Below are 16324 nucleotides of genomic sequence, written 5' to 3'. Positions count from 1 at the left end.
AATCACTTGCTCCCTATTCCCAATACTTCCTCCCTCTGATCTTTTCCCACGCTCGCTCATTTCTATAGCCGCCTCTCACTTTTGTCTCTCTCCTCCCCATCTCGCCCTCCCTCCCTCTCCCCACACCCTTTTCTTATATTTTCTATTATTTTCTTTCTTCAGCTTTTTGCTTGTTCCTCTTCCCCAACCCCGACTATTTTACCCATTGGGATTTTTGTAGATTTATTGTCATAATCTATATGCGGTCATATATTGCTATCCTCTGGTTATTCTGTCCTAGGTTTCTCTTACTTCCTCGACTTATTTTACTTGCTGCTCGCCCCCACCCCCCATCTCCCTATTTTTTTTTTATTTTACTTTATCTATGGTAAAATGTTTAATTGTTAGTAACTCGCTTTATGTTATGTTATTTAGTTGATTATGTTATCTACATTTGTGCGTAGATTATTTACTACCAATTTTGTCCCCTAACCACTCTAGGGGATTGATTTTTTGTTATTTCTATCCGCTTGTTATTGTTTTTTTTAAATAAAACTATATGATCAAAGAATAAAGACAACCTTGATGGACTCTTTACTTTTAAAATATAAAACAAGGGTCAAACAATCAGGGAATAGGGACAAAAGTGTCACAGTATAAATTAATAAGGGCAGAAGGCAAATATGATAGTAGACAATGCTCTATGTTAAGGTTTTTCCTTGTGTTAAATCATGCAGCTTTCAGTCTATTGCAGACAGACACACGTTTTGCGCATGACCAGTGGGAAAATCGCCGGGAAAATGGCAGTCGTGCCATTTTCCTGGTGACCGGCCCATGCGCAGTAGACTCTGGGCACAGACTAGTGCTCAGAGTCTACTGCTGCGGTCAGTCCGCTGCCGGACGCCAGGGAAAAAGGAGGGGACCCCCGGATGGGGCATGCACACCGGCCCTCTCCTTTCTTAATACACCCCTGACTCCCATTATGCATAAGCAAGCACTCTAGGTTAAACTATACAGATATACCAGATCCAGAGTAATTTTTCACACATCTGTGCTCCTGTATAAAACACAATAGGTTAAGATGACCCATTTTATTTTTTTTATTCTGCATCTAAAATCAGACCTGAGCGTCTGTACTCTGCCACTTTACAGTCTCTGAAGAACCTGCAGTATTTAGTAATGACGTTTTCTTTGAACAGTGCCAGTTTTCTGAGCTTTGGAGCTATAAATAGCTGAGATTCTTCCCAGCTAGAGTGCCTTCTCCTAGTTATCACCGTTTGCATTGAAGATCAATAGCTGTGGTGTGTGATTACCCTAACAGCAGGGAACGGAATTAAAAGTATGGTATGGTGAGAACGGAATACATGGTGAGCATTTAAATAATACGGACAGTCATAGGAATTAGATAGGAATTTTGCCAGTTTGGGAGATCTCTCTTAAACTATGCAAGGTTACTTTTCCATAACAAAAACTGTATATTAAGGGACAGCTACACTGATGTGTGATTTATACAAGTAAGTTTAAACAACATAATGTAGGAGGTGTCCACATCTGCATTTGTGTAATTACACTACGAGGAAGCAGGCTCCTATCCCTATTTATAAAGATTTTATAAGCAGATGTTAGATCACCACAAAAACAAAAGCAACTCTCCTATTGATCTAAGGGAATCGGTATGTAATACCGCCAGACGGGAGCCAGGCGGTCAGAAGCCCGACACCTGGATCCCGACAGGGTTAACATATCGACACTTGGTGATCAGTATGCTAACCCTCCCCCTCTCCCTACCTTAACCCTCCCTCCCTGGTGCCTGTATCTAAGCTCCGCCCCCAGTACCTAAACCTAATCTGCCCCTCCCCCTAAACCTAACCATCCGCCCTTAGTGCCTAACCCTCCCCCCCAGTCCGCTACTTACCTTCGGCATCCCATCAGCTGGGGAGGGGCGCGCTGTGAGCCCCTAAGTCCGGCGCATACCCAGTGTGGGGCGCGATCAGTGTGATCGCCCCCCACAGGCATAGGAGACTGCTGCAGCTGCTGCTTAACTGCCGCGAGCAGTCTCCCAGTGCTTTGCTGCTGTGATGTAAAGGGGGGGGCAGCGCCAGACCCGGGCTCCTCCAGCATGCCCAGGCCTGGGTAATTTGTACCCGCTCCCCCCACTCTCTGCGCCCCTGCCTGCAGTGGCAGGTGAGAACTAAAGGCTGCCAGAGGGGATTTCTGTATGGGTGGCATGTGCAGTCACAAAACAATGCTAATTTACATGATCACAGACATTGTGTCATAATCAGCCCCAGCATGTGACACTGGGTGACAACCTAAATAAGTCCTCTGACAGAGTATTTAAAAAAAAAAAAAAAAAAAACACCACTGTTTGGGCTGTGTAGGAATTGGGGGGAAAAAAAATCCAAAAGAAGAATACCGAATGAATGGAGATATCTAGCAATGGGTTGGGTCCGGAATGCCGGTGTTCAGGATCCCGGAGGTCAGATTCCCGATGCCAGCATCCCGACAGGGTTAGGATACCGACATCTCTCAGTAAGTACCCTAACTCTACCCCAAACCACCCTCCCCGCAGCCTAAACCTAACTCTCCACCCCCCCCTCCCCTCCCTTCAACATTTATGTTATTAGATTGTTTCAAAATAGGAAATAACTAAAGTATACAGAACAAATACTACAAAGACCAGCTAATATTTTGGGGAATAAAAAAATATATTAATTTGCTTAGTGGCTATCTGTTCATAGTAGGAATAATTGCACTTTTACTATATTAATGAGAAAGACATTTACTGTTTGCACAGTATCTACTTAATGACAATCTAAAGCACAGACACTGGAAAGTTTCTATATGTGCGCTTACAATGTGTTTGCTTCAGCCAATGCTGATTTTTGTTTATGATCTTATTATCTAATCGGTCTATAGCAAAATCTCAGCTAGAATTGCAAGCGTTAGTCTCCCACTTTAGATTTAAGTGGAGTAGTTATGCATGATGAGTCAACTTGGCTAGTGTAGTTTTGCCGACAACTTACAGACTTTAGGGGTACATTTATTAAAGGGCAGTTTTGCTGTGGACATTATTTATAGAGCCATAATAAATGTCACCCCTTTATACATACATATTTTACTTACACCAATAAACAAATAAAAATTACCGCTTGGATGTATTAAAAAATATTCCTTGCTTAATAAAATTAAACATTCATTTTGCCCTAACATATGAATAAGACAATATTTCCCACATAATCAATTCTCTTATGTTAATTATCTCCTTAATCAGTACATAATGATTGCCCTCATTTTAAGTGTATATTGATTCCTCACCCCCTGACTGGCCAGATAGATTATACAGCATGCTTTTTGTCTGTCACAACTACCTCATTTATTGGGCAGTTTGACACATTTGTTTTCCATTGTTAACTTGTAAAAAAAAACTTTGATGGTGATATGCTTAGTGGCGTCTTCTAACCAGGTGGTTTTCTAGTGGTTGTGACTATAACAAATATGGGTAATTAAAAAACAGTGAAAAAAAAAACAACTGCCGTTTACAGCTGTCAGTTTCCAGCCAGCACAAACTCTGCCCATAACATTCTGAACTGGTAACGGAGTTCTTCTTAGAAGTATGTCTGGTCTTCATGTTGCCACATGGCTTGGGAAGGTTCCTTCTAAGTGCTAAGGATAACCATCACGGCAGTAAAAATGAAGGAAAAAGCCCAGTTAAATGAGTTGACTGACATCTTCCCTGGGGGTGGATCTATTGCACTAGCTTCTTCTATCTTACTAGTATTAAAGGTAGATGGGGTTAGAGTGATGGATGTCAGCTCTGGACCCGACCGAACAGCAGATAATCTGGTTTCATAATTATTTTGAACTAAGCATGATAAAACAGAAACCTCGAGGGCGATTCAGAGGTGGACGTTATTACAGAAGCGGTTGCGTCTTTTGTCACAGCTGCTACTGCATCTTTATTCTAATACCAGGTCTCAAATCCACTGATGTGCGTACAAAGATGTGCTATCGGTGCACCACTGGCCACATCAATGGACACTGCCCTATGCCAGGTGCAGAATGTCCAAATGAATATGACTGCCAGTCTTTGTAACAGCATCTTTTGACGCTGACACTGACATGCCTGCATTACACCCGTGACTGGCAGCCACCCAGAAATGCCCATGGAAATTGCATGGATCTGCATGCAATTTTGATCTGCTTCTCTGTGCAATAACCATCGAGACGCATGCACAGAGGGAAAGCATGAGATACTTGCGTCTGATGGATTCCCTGCGTCCACTTCTGAATTATAATATTTATTCTTCATTTACAAAGTACATAAACAGTATGAATAAAACAAGTAAGAAGTGACTTAAGGTGGGTACGCACTATAGCGATATATCAGCAGATCGAGTGATCTGCAGATATATTTGCAGATGATGGTCGTTCATACACACTGAACAACCATCATCTGCATGCTGCATGTCGAGCCGGCCTGGGTAGGGGGAGTGGCCTAATCGGGAAAGACATGGCCACGCCCCCTTTGGGAAAATAAAATAAAAAAATTTCATTCACGTCGCGCTCTGGGGAGGGGGCGCCGTGTGCCCCTCAGCTCGGCGCACAGCCAATGGGGGGGTGCAATCAGCATGATCGCTCCCCCCCTTTGGCATCGGAGACTGCTCGGGCTGCTGCTTTTCCAGCCTCGGACAGTCTCCCAGTGCAGTCCAGCACACAGCTGCGTGTGCTGGGCTGCTGTGATCTAAGAGGAAGGGGGAATGGTGCCGGACACGGGTAATTAGTACCCGCTCCCCCCCCCCCTTCTCGGTGCCCCTGTATACGGGCGATCAGCTGATCACCGTACACACTTGTCGATAGACAGATATGTCTGCAAACATATCTGTTCATCGGCTGTGCAGCACAGCCAATGAGATATGTCTGAACGATGTCATTCACAGACATATCGTCTGTACACACTGGCCGACGGGAGCACGATATATTGGCCGATCAATTGATCGGTCAATATATCGGCCAGTGTGTGCCCAGCATTACAGTACAGAACATTGCAGGACAAGGTGTATAAACATTGCTGCATCAGCGGTCATAACACCGGCAGAACCCAAGGGTTTGGTGTCACCATAGGCAGTGTAGAGGAGAGGATTGTATAATGAGGGAAGGAAAAGCACGTGAGGGAAGAGGGCCCTGCTCGTGTCTTTCACCTTTTACATACATGCATTGACATTTTGGTGTTTTAGCCTTCCTGCATTAAAACAAAGCTTTTCCTGAACCACATGCTACTCCTCCTAGTAAAATTATATTAATAGAAAAACACCCTAATATTGATTCCTGGGAGAGGTTATACTGAGACATACATTAATTTGACTCTTAAATTTCTATTCACACTATAGATTTGTATTCTCAACACTTAGTGCTATATGTTGGATGATGAGAGCCCTGGTGCTGCCTACATCCTCAGTGCAGACAGGTAAGCTGAGCGGTGGTCTCTAGGAGCTGCTGGAGCTCAGTCAGAGGTCTAACCTCAGACATGCGCTACTGCTCTCCTTCAAGATTCTCCAACATACTAGCCGTGCAGAGCCTATACAATTGCCGCAAAGTATACTAGGGGCTCTATTTACTACAATCCGCATTTGTAGTGCAGATTGTAGTGTGATATTACCAGCTGAATTCACATTGAGAATTCAGGCAATATCACAGGGATTTACTACAAATCCCTTGTAGGGACAGAGCTTGCGATAAAGCTCTGTCCCTGTGAATCCCCTCCGGAGCCTTATCACGGTATTTTTGCAAAAAAAACGTGACAAGTGCCCCGCGCATGCGCCGACTGGCCGCCGCTGCTACCCCCGATTGCCAAGCCACGCCCCGCCGCTAAGCCACACCGCCGTGATCGCTGACACACACCCCCCCCCCGCGATATAGGGCTTAATATACTAAATAGAGCACTATATCACCACCGGTGCTAGACTGTATGTGCATATTGCTAACATCTGCTGGTGCATTTACCGCGCAGATACCTGGAGCACTACACTGCCCAGAGATACCCTGAAGCTCCAGGATGCTTCTATATGCTAGAGTTATACAATACCAGTCATTTCTCAGTGTCTTATGCTACTTGTTGCTTTACCTGGTTCAATAAACCTAAGAACTGCTTAAGCTGTACCATGTGTGGACTGACCGCCACCAGCACCAAACAACTGCACAACACACGGAACTTCATGTATACTTTGGCCAAGTCCCCCTTCTTGGTGGGTAAACTGTCTGGGGGACTACTACATCCAGCACCACTGCTGCGCAGCACATTGTTACACAGTTCTGCTAATAGGCTATGGGCCCAGCAGTCTCCATTTCATAGACTTTGGATCCCCATACACCTACTGATACTCTGCTACTACTATAGACCTGTTCCCGTTACTAAGGAAGTGGCACAGCACCGGTGGGGGAGCCACATGATCTGATTCAGCAGTGGACACAGACGTGGCGGTGTTTTTGATGGTCATCTGTTTACGAGTTTATACAAATGCTGCTACAAAGCCCTTCCCTGGTGTACATCCGTGCGTATGCATGTGCAAGGACCGAGAAGCCCACTTTGGTCTTTAGACGCCTTCATCAGTCGCACCATCGAAACTTGCAACAGCTCTATGGCAGGTGCAGATTTGCTGTCTGAGTATGGCCTCCAAAGTGAACGATTGAGCATCTGAGTACGCCAACACCACTCCCATCTGTATGCCACCTCCCTGTCACCTCCAGGAACACCCAGCTCTTGCTTGAAATATTGACATTGCTCGCTCATTAGGCAGGGCCGGCACAGGGAGCATTTGTGCACCTGGCACTTCGGTGGTTTCAGCCCAAGCGGGAAATGGTCGGCAGATGTATGGAGGCCTTTAAGGTCCCCATACATCTGCAATAAATTATTTTTTTCCCCAATCTGCATTGTATGGCGTACACCAATTGCCAACTCTGAGCAAAAAGTGATCGGAATCTGTAAATCAGGTGTCCAACATGTTGGATTTCACTGACCAATCGGGGCTGTAGACTGTATGTGTATGGTAACTGTCAGCAAATTTGCTGACAGTCACTTAAGCGGCCCATACACGGTGCAATTTCCAAACATTCCAATGTCATGTACGATTTCCCTTCAGATTCTTCCCTTGAAATTCTTTACAATTTGTGCCAAGAAATGGAACGATTGTACAAACGAGCATACGATCAGATGTGTTGTAAAGATTGCTCACATCATATGATATCATATATCATATGATTACATCAGATCTTTCGACAAGCAACACAGCATACGATGTGTCACATCGTACACGATTGGTCGACATCTCACTGCAGGTTCATCTGATCTACAATACCAATTCACGACGCCGGGGACACACATCGGCATTGTAATCATATAGAAAACGCCATTTTTCACACAATTGGTCGTTACGAATGATGTAAATCGGCCGTATCATGTAAAAAAAAAATAAAACAAAATCGCACCGTGTATGGGCCGCTTAAGACTGGCAGATCTGCCTTTCCTGAAAAAGATCTGCAAATCACTGAATAATATCTGTAATGTATGGGCACAGATTGATTGATTGGGGAATCTTTAGATTGGGGAGGGTGGGGGGGGGGGTTCGGAAATCAAAAGATCTGCGAATCCTTCTTTTGCTATTACTGTTGTATGGGCCCTTTAGCTGCAAAACTCCACCACTCAAAAGTAGTGAGTAAACCACCTGATGTAGTATGTGATACAAGAGAGGATGCTGGATGCTGGCTTCTCTTGGATAGGGTATGGGGGCTTGGTTTTAAAATATCTATGCTCATGTGAACATCTACTATCCCTATTGTTTAATATTTTAAAGGTCAGTAAATCTACATCTTTTAGGGAGTCAAATGACCACCAAGATTTCTGAATAAGATAAAGATTATAAATTCCACTGGTAGAGGCTTTAAAAAAGTATTGAAAATATTATGCACAAACCACTTGATTGTTATTGTCATGATAAGATCATGACAACGTATGAGAATAAAGCACTTTTACACTATATTACATACATACACACATTTTTTCTCCCGCTGGGCTAATAGAACAATATGAATGCAGTATTAAATGTTCTATTTTTCTGCATCTACATAACAATTACTTAGAGTACTCTAAGAATGCTTTTTGTGCCTAGATGTAGAGATAGAATGTAATATTTTAATGGATGTTCTCATTATAGATAGTATTACATGGCCTTGACAGGAGATGAGATCAACTTATTTTATTGTGTATTTTACCTTAGATGTGATACTATTACCATTTGCCTACTGGAGTCATTCCTTTGTTCAAAATCATTTTTGATGTAAAGTAAACCTAGAAGTTTACAAGATATATTAAGCAAATGATCAATTGTTGCATGTATACACTTTTCTCATCTGATCTGCAGAACAAATTGTTTAATGTAATGATCTTCTAATTCAGCTCCAGACTTTCAGCACACAAAGTTACTTAGCTTCGGAAATAGTCACTATCCAATATATAAATGTATTGTGTTTGTCATGCAGCATTATTATTATTATCATTTATTTATATGGTGCCACAAATGTTCCGCAGCGCCTTACAAAGCACTGTGGTTTTAATTTTATCTGTGTCACTTTTATGCATGTGCACATCACGTTCTTTTCTTCCACATGCTCCTTAAGGTGTGTATCCACTGGCTGACAATGAAGGACTGAACAATTACGATATCGTTAAGTTGTTAATTATACTGTGCAGTGCCCACATTGAATGATATGTCGTTCAGTGCAGGCACCCTCCCTCATCCCTGAACATACCCAACCTGACAATATCGGCAGGTTGACTGTAATGTTCGGGCGATGAGCGATGCCAACATCGACCAGCGGGAGCGCGCACCGCTGGTCGCCGCTGGCATTTTATAGCACGATTAATGAACGATTAAAAGATTACGATATCGTTCAATCGCCCTTTTATATCTTCAAGGGGATACGCGGTTAAGTCTGTTATTTATATATTTACAGAAAAAGCCCTTTAGTCTCGCAGTTCCTGAAAGACTCCAAAATTGAACATAACAGCACCTACTTTGTGGTTTATTTGTCTAATAGTTTATGTAGGAAGCTGATATTCAGATAAATTTGTCTGCCTGCCTACACATACTTATACATATGCGTGTGTGTGTGTGCGCGTGTGTGTAGTGTAGTTGAAGTTGGAGCTAAAATACCTTTTTTACAAACTTTAATGCAGATAGCCAATAAAAATGTTATTTGAGCTGTGATATTATTAAAAACATTTAGTTATCAGCTCATCTGTAACGCTGGGGCTCATCTGCTTTGAAGAGGTTGCATAAGAGTACGTGAAACTGGAATCACAGTATCCTGTCGGAATCAGTATGTAATGCAGACGTCTGTTTAGCCACCGGATCAAATACAGACAGCGGCAGCCCGACTGAAATCCAGACAGCTGAAGGCAAGTACCCTAACCCTCCCCCCTAACCCTCCCTTAGGGGTGCCTAACCCTAATCTCCCCCCTAGTGCCTAACCCCAACCTACCCCCTTTAGTGCCTAAACCTAACCCCCCCTCCCCGCACCCTCAACCTAACCAACAGGGGGGGAACCCTAACACCCGCCCCCTTAATGGTGCCTAAGCCTAACCCCCCGTTCCCCTACCATAACCCTCCCAGGGGTTGCCTATCCCTAAGTCCCCCTGGGGGTCCCTAAACCTAACTCTCCCCCCTGCGGCTAGACTTAAGACACCCGGCATAACTTCGTTCGGTATACCGGGTGTCGGGATTCCATAGTGGATCATCATCATCTAATGATAGGCGTCGGGATTTCAATGCCTATCTTTAGTCCCATGTCGGGATGCAAGTGTCGGGATGTCAGCACGCGGGATATCGCCCGCCGGTATCCTGACTGCATCCCATCCTATCATGTACAACTCTATTGTAGTGAATATTATAACTACTGCCGTGTTAAACACCGATCTCTATCGCACAACTAAATAGGTCAGGAACAATAAAGAGAGCAACAAATGGTCAAATATAGTGCAAATCATATAGTGACTTTGGGAAATTGAACATTAAAAGAAAAAAAAAATAGAAATTCCATTTAAAGGGTGAAACTAACTTTTTTGTTTTAATTATTATTTCTTGCCTGAAACAGGATTTGGGCGTCCGTCACCTAAAGAATATGTAAAGTAGGTAATACAGGCGTTCACCGACTAACCCCACATTTATTTCAGCAGATCCTGGTGTGCAGCAGTTTGGTATTGCTTTAAGTACAGCTTTATTTCCACAGCTTTATATGGTTTCTGATTGTTGTATTAATTGCAACTGACTAATCAGCAGTCATTGGGCCGGATTCAGCAGCATCAGCAATTGCAGTTACGTACGCAGATCGAGCGTTTGTTAGCTGTGAATGCATCACACTGCGATTACGGACGCACTGAGGAATCCATCGCAGAGTGAGTGACAAGCTGTGAGTGTTTGGGGGTGGTGACGGGGGAGTGGTTGGAAAAACCTGTCTGTCCATTTGAACGCCCTTTCCTGGGCATTCATAAATTAGCCACTGTGATTGCATACCCAGCTTGAATACTCACTGTGTGCGACGAGATTGGTAGATTCTGCAACTAGTCAGATCTGGTGTAATGCTGAGTGACGGGCTGATGTACGTCCATGGTACCGATGTATACGCAGGACTACGAGGTTGGATGGATATGAGAAAGCAGCAGTAGCTGGCTGAGCTGTGTCAGGCATTAGCAGATTTTCGCTGCCGCTTTCCGTACCAAATGGCAGCTGCGTACGCAATAGCAATCCTTACTGAATCAGGCCCAAAGTTTTAACACTAAGCCCGATTATAGAAGAGCTAGAACTGACCTTGGAGTTGTTATTGATGGTGTGCATGACCGAGCTAAGCTGCTTCTGTAATTCCTGCATTTTCTCTTTACATGGATGTTCCGAATGGGTCATAGTTATATTCCTGTCTACAATTCAGAATCATTAATGGTGGCAGTCTCTGGAAAGGAAGAAGAAAGGTATTGACATATATTGTTTTTCTTTCATCACAAAAAAACAAAGCATGTTTTAAGCTATAAAGTATAATGTACTATGGGCCTGATTCAGATGTGCATGGTATTGTACAGCGTAGAAGCAGCTGTGCAATACCATACAACTAAAAGGCAAATGCTTCAGGAGGTGCCTGTAGTAAATAGACAGTAAATAGAACAGGCTTGCCTACCCTCCCGATTTGGCCGGGAGCCTCCCGATTTTTGGGTGCCGCTCTCGGCCCCCCGGAAAGACAGGCAAGCCTCCCAGCAGCCAGCGACCCTCCCGACCTCCCCCCAGATTAAATAAGAAACCCCCGCAGCAGGGGGGCCGGTGACGCGTTTCGCGCTGAATCGAGTCATCGTGGCCCTGACCCCTGCTTCAGAATGCCGAAAATAACGGCATTGTGAAGAGTGGGTGGGGCCACAATGACGCGATCGTGCGGCCCCGCCCCTGCTCCGCCCCAGTGTGACATCACTTGCCGTCCACGCCCCCGCTGTTAGCTGACAAGTATGAAACAGAGCAATGTAGTAAATAGACACCTCCTGCATGCATCTGCGATCAGAGAGCAGCGTCTGTACGCACTGCCTCGGATCACCATTGCGACCATCGAAGCTTACCAAGAGATCTGTGTCCTACAACGCAGACTCTGGCCTCAGCACTCCCAGGAAATGGGCACACCCCCATTTCCAGAAATGCAGCATGCCCTCTACACCTCCCCAAATGACCGCAGCATGTCAATCATGCTGCGACTTGAGAGTACTGCATGCGGACACTGCAGGACTCGTTCTGCGCAGACCCACAAACATCGGATATGTACATAAACCATCGGGTTTACGTACATATCTGAATCAGGCCCTATATCTGACGTTCCACTGCCACTCTGCTAAACCCTTAGGGGCAGATGTATGAAGCTCTGGAAAGTGATAAAGTGGAGAGTGATAAACTACGAACCAATCAGTTCCTAACTGTCTTTTTTTTTTTTTTTTTTTTTCAAACACAGCCTGTAACATGACAGTTAGGAGATGAGTGGCTGGTACTTTCTTTCTCCACTTTATCACTTTCCAGAGCTTAGTACATCTCCTCCTTAGGAGGACCCGTACTCCCACTGCAATAAAAATAGTTAAAAAACCACAAGACACACACACCGTAGATGCGTACAATAAAATTGCACACACCTTCCACACCCACACATACTTCCCTATTGCAAAAATGTTCTGTCCCCTTGTCCATGTAGAATTCCAAAGGGTTACTTGTAAAAAATAAAATCCTATACTCACCTACCTCCTGGCATAGATTCGGTCCTCTTCTCCATGTAGCATCCAATGGGTCTTAACAAAACAAAAAGACCGTTCCAGCTCGGAAAAGTATAGGTATAGGTGTTGTCACATATACCTATACTACGCGGAATGACAGAAGACGCTACTCTTCTGAAATTCACACCGCTCGCCAGCCAATCAGAGGTCGCTCTACATGTAGCGGGAGCTGATTGGCTGTGACCCACGTGCCTGTCACTCTACAGAACGTGGGTCACAGCCAATCAGCGGCCTCTACATGTGAGCGGCCTCTTGATTGGCTGGCGGGCCATGTTGATTGCAGAAGAGACACGTCTTCTGTCATTGCACGTATCACATATACCTATACTTGTCTGAGCTGGAACGGTACAGTCGTTTTTTTGTTTTGCCAAGACCGATCGGATGCTATTTGGAGAAGGGAACAGACCACCTGGCATCAGGTAAGTATGTGTGAGTGTGGTAGGTGTACAATAAAATTGTACAATTATGGTGTGTGTGTCTTGTGTTTTGTTTTTTTAAATATGTTTTAACAACCGGAGTACGGGTGCCGGCCACCTGCTGGCACTTGAAGTTCCACATGTGCCAAAGGGCAGGCACGCTGGCACCTGTAGGTCCACAGTAAAAAACAGTGGTTTATATCTATTTTCACCACTACCGGGCTTCAGTGTAAGCCTGGGGTGCTCGGGAGAGGGGGGACCCTTTTATTGAGGGGGTCCCTACCTCTCCTGAGATCTGCGGCTTGGGCTGACCAGCTTGGGGTGAAAATGTTTTGGCCGGGGAGACCCAGAGAAATTGTCCCCTGGCTGTGGCATTACACCCCGGCCGGATTTGAGCCCAGTGCCGGTTTTCAAAATAGGGGAACCCCTACACAATTTTTTCCCCTTATTATTAAAACCAGGTTGGCTCAGCAGCCCAGTGCTGGTACCTAAAATATGGGGGAACCCTACTTATTTCCCCCCCCCTTATTTTTAGGAAACAGGACTGGCTGAGTGACCCGGGCTGGTTAAGTTTTTTTCTTATTTTTTTTTTTTTTGGGGGGGGGGGGGGGGGAGCGGTGGTTTCGGGTGTTGGACCCTACATCATTTTGTTTTAGATTAACTAACAATTTCCGTAGTTTACACACAGAAACATACAGAAATCACACTGATCTGTTTATGTTTCTGCCAAACTCTCAGCCCAGGAGGTGGTTTATTTCAAACATCTGTTTAGCTTCGAGTTTGCTACACTTACACCAGTGATTGTAATCACGATTCCTGATTTGTATCTTTTTTATTGAAAGTACTTTCAAGTTGGGCCGATGGCGAGTTTAATTGAGTTTGTAATCTCAAACTCGACCAAACTCGGATCTTAGTAAATTTACCCACACTAGAGGGTACGCACTAGAGTATATCAGGCACATCGTATATATCAGGTACATTGTCTAGTGTGTACCCGCTATGTCACTGTCAATGCGCAATCGCCCATTGGACCTGCATGCAGGTCCAACTGACAATATCGTCAGCGGGAGCTATGCTGCCAAATGCAGCATGGCCCCCACTGTCGTTCCCGGCATTGGCAAATGTGTTTGCACTTGCTGATGCCGACACCCCAACCGGTCTCATCGCTGACGAGGTCGGTACACACTAGACATAGTCTAGTGTGTACCGGCCTTAAGATAGTTACTTGCTCTATGTACTTGGACAAAACATGTTGTAATACAAGGGGTGCAAATGCATACATTATTTTTGCATGCAGGGTAAATACTGGCTGCTTTTGCATGTAGCCTACAAATGCTGGACAGCTTTATTTTTACACTGCAATTTAGATTTCAGTTTGGACACACCCCTCCCAAATCTTAATCTCTCTGTACATTCTAAGGCTGCATACACACCTATAGATATATCAGTCCAATTCGCTGGTGGGTCCATTTTACGCAGCCTAAGTCTGCTCCACCTGCAGTGCAGCATGGTTTTATCAAGATGCAGTTAATTGCTCTTTCTTACTCTATTCCTAAATCTGAATCAGACCCATCACGCAATCAAAGTCACAGCTCCATTGTTCACATTAAGGGGATGATTCTGAGAAGTACGCCATGTGGCTGTAGATGCCCTAGCCTGATTTAATACCTTATGCGAGTATCCAATCAACTACAACGAGGATTCGCACGTGTAGCCCATTGATTTTACACCATCTGCCACTAGTATCCGCACTTGCACAAGCCCCATGCTAGGTACAAAAGATATGCCTGAATCTGCCTTCTCTACCCTGTACACACAACTCAAAGTCATATGGAGCTTTTAAAACATTCCCATGACAGTCTGACAAGTCCAGGTGGCTACGTGTAATAGCATTGTCACCGCCCAGTTCAGACTCAGTCAGCCCCTACTACAGCATCTAATCACAGTGAGCAAAATCATTAAACATGTTCATTTCAAGATATTTGTATTAGTTCTAGTCAGGGCTGTAGCTAGGGTAGTGCGGCCGGTGCCATCGCACAGGGCACCACAGGTCAGGGAGTGCTGTTTGTGTGTGTCAAATCTCTGTTTATTATCATTCTTGCCTGTAGCTTCCTCTTATTTCATCCCCAGCATCTCCTATCTCTTCCCTGGCCCTTCCCCATGAGGCCATGGCCCTTTTTTGGGTGTGTTATGTCCCTTTGAAAAATGAGGGGGGCGCCAATGCTCTTTCTGGCACAGGGTTCTAGTGTTTCTTAGACAAAATTTGTCACCCTCATTTCAAATTAATGTTCTACATATGACACTCCAAGAAACAAAGTTCAGATGCTTGCAACTAAGGAAATTAGTAGGCCTACTTCAAAGCAGTGTTTAACTTTTCCACTGTCATCTATAAGATGGTCCATCATTACGCTGATCAGAATCACCAATGGATAAAAATCTCCTACTTATGGATAAATTACAGGCCAGAAAGAGCCACCATAGTGTAGTATGACATAAAACTCAATTATTATTGCATAAAAATAAAATATATCTGGTTCTCCGAAGCAGCTGGGGACGGCCGCATCCGGCGCCACATGTATAGTTTCACAGCGCGGTTTAAAAACCTTGTACAGTGCCTCCAAGGTGTCCAATAGAAGATACAGCAACACAACTGGCCTCGCACCTGTGACAAATTATACTAAACACCAGACATTGGACACAATCATTAGGAAGTCCTTAGTAAGATGAACTTGTAACGTCAGAATAAATATATCAGTAAATGTATGGTTTACCCTCACTTTCCTTTACAGATATCCAAAATTGTCACAGCATAGGATTCAAGGGCGGGATTCAAGGGAGGGACATTATCCACTTTCTAGTTTCTACAAATACAATCTCACAACAGTGACTTTGGGCCTCAATGGGATATGTTCCATAACAGAGTCTATATTTAATGCTACTATTCTGAGATGTTATTAAGTTATTCATACACGATCCTTGAATTTCAAAGTTCATTGCAAAGAATGTTGTATCCCTTGCTCATATGGAATTTCATGACAAAGAATAGATATCAAACTTCGACCAATTTGTCTTGAGACCCAAAAAACCACCGAGAGCATCAACAACCAGCAACAAATGGTCATACCCATCTGTCAGAAAAAAGGACTATATTGTCAGAGCATAAGGCAATAGTGCCAGTCGATTTGTCTGCTGAGGGTCCACAGATAATTAGTAATGAAGGTAAAATGGGTCAACCCTTCCCGATGGCCCTCCCCAATTCAAAGAGGTTAGCAACATACCCAATAACACGTTTGACACTGCAGCTGAATATAGCTACTGCCATCGCCATAACAGGGCAGTAGTGCGCCCGGGGCTGATCCCGCCCCCTAAACCTGTGAAATCATGTCACACGTAGGGGGCGGGGCAGCCAGCTCTGGGAAGTAGAGCACTAACTGGAGCGTCCCAAGGATGCTCCATGCCGCTCTACATGCTGCAGGTTGCCTGCCCGGAGCATCCTTTGGTCGCTCCGGGTGGCTCTGCACCCTGAAAGCCACATGCAAGTGCTATGGGGCAGCAGAGGTGCCAAACCCAGGGTCCTGCGCTC

The 16324-nt window shown here is 44.5% G+C and overlaps 1 protein-coding gene across 4 annotated transcripts in view; it reads right to left on the bottom strand.

Annotated features, from left to right (window-relative positions):
- The window catches only part of LDAF1 (lipid droplet assembly factor 1), a 115785-nt gene that overhangs the window by 82080 nt on the left and 17381 nt on the right, over positions 1 to 16324 (bottom strand). For all 4 annotated transcript variants that reach the window (XM_088476163.1, XM_088476161.1, XM_088476164.1 and 1 more), the window contains exon 2: positions 10842 to 10980. In XM_088476163.1, coding sequence (XP_088332289.1) covers positions 10842 to 10934 — 93 coding nt within the window. In that variant the 5' untranslated portion in view covers positions 10935 to 10980. The remainder of the gene's footprint in view (positions 1 to 10841; positions 10981 to 16324) is intronic.

This window comes from Taudactylus pleione, unplaced genomic scaffold (assembly GCF_031769625.1).
Source record: "Taudactylus pleione unplaced genomic scaffold, aTauple2 ptg000184l, whole genome shotgun sequence".
NCBI lineage: Eukaryota > Metazoa > Chordata > Amphibia > Anura > Myobatrachidae > Taudactylus > Taudactylus pleione.
The sequence above is the reverse complement of the archived record's forward strand: the minus strand, read 5'-3'. Positions and strand labels throughout refer to the sequence as shown.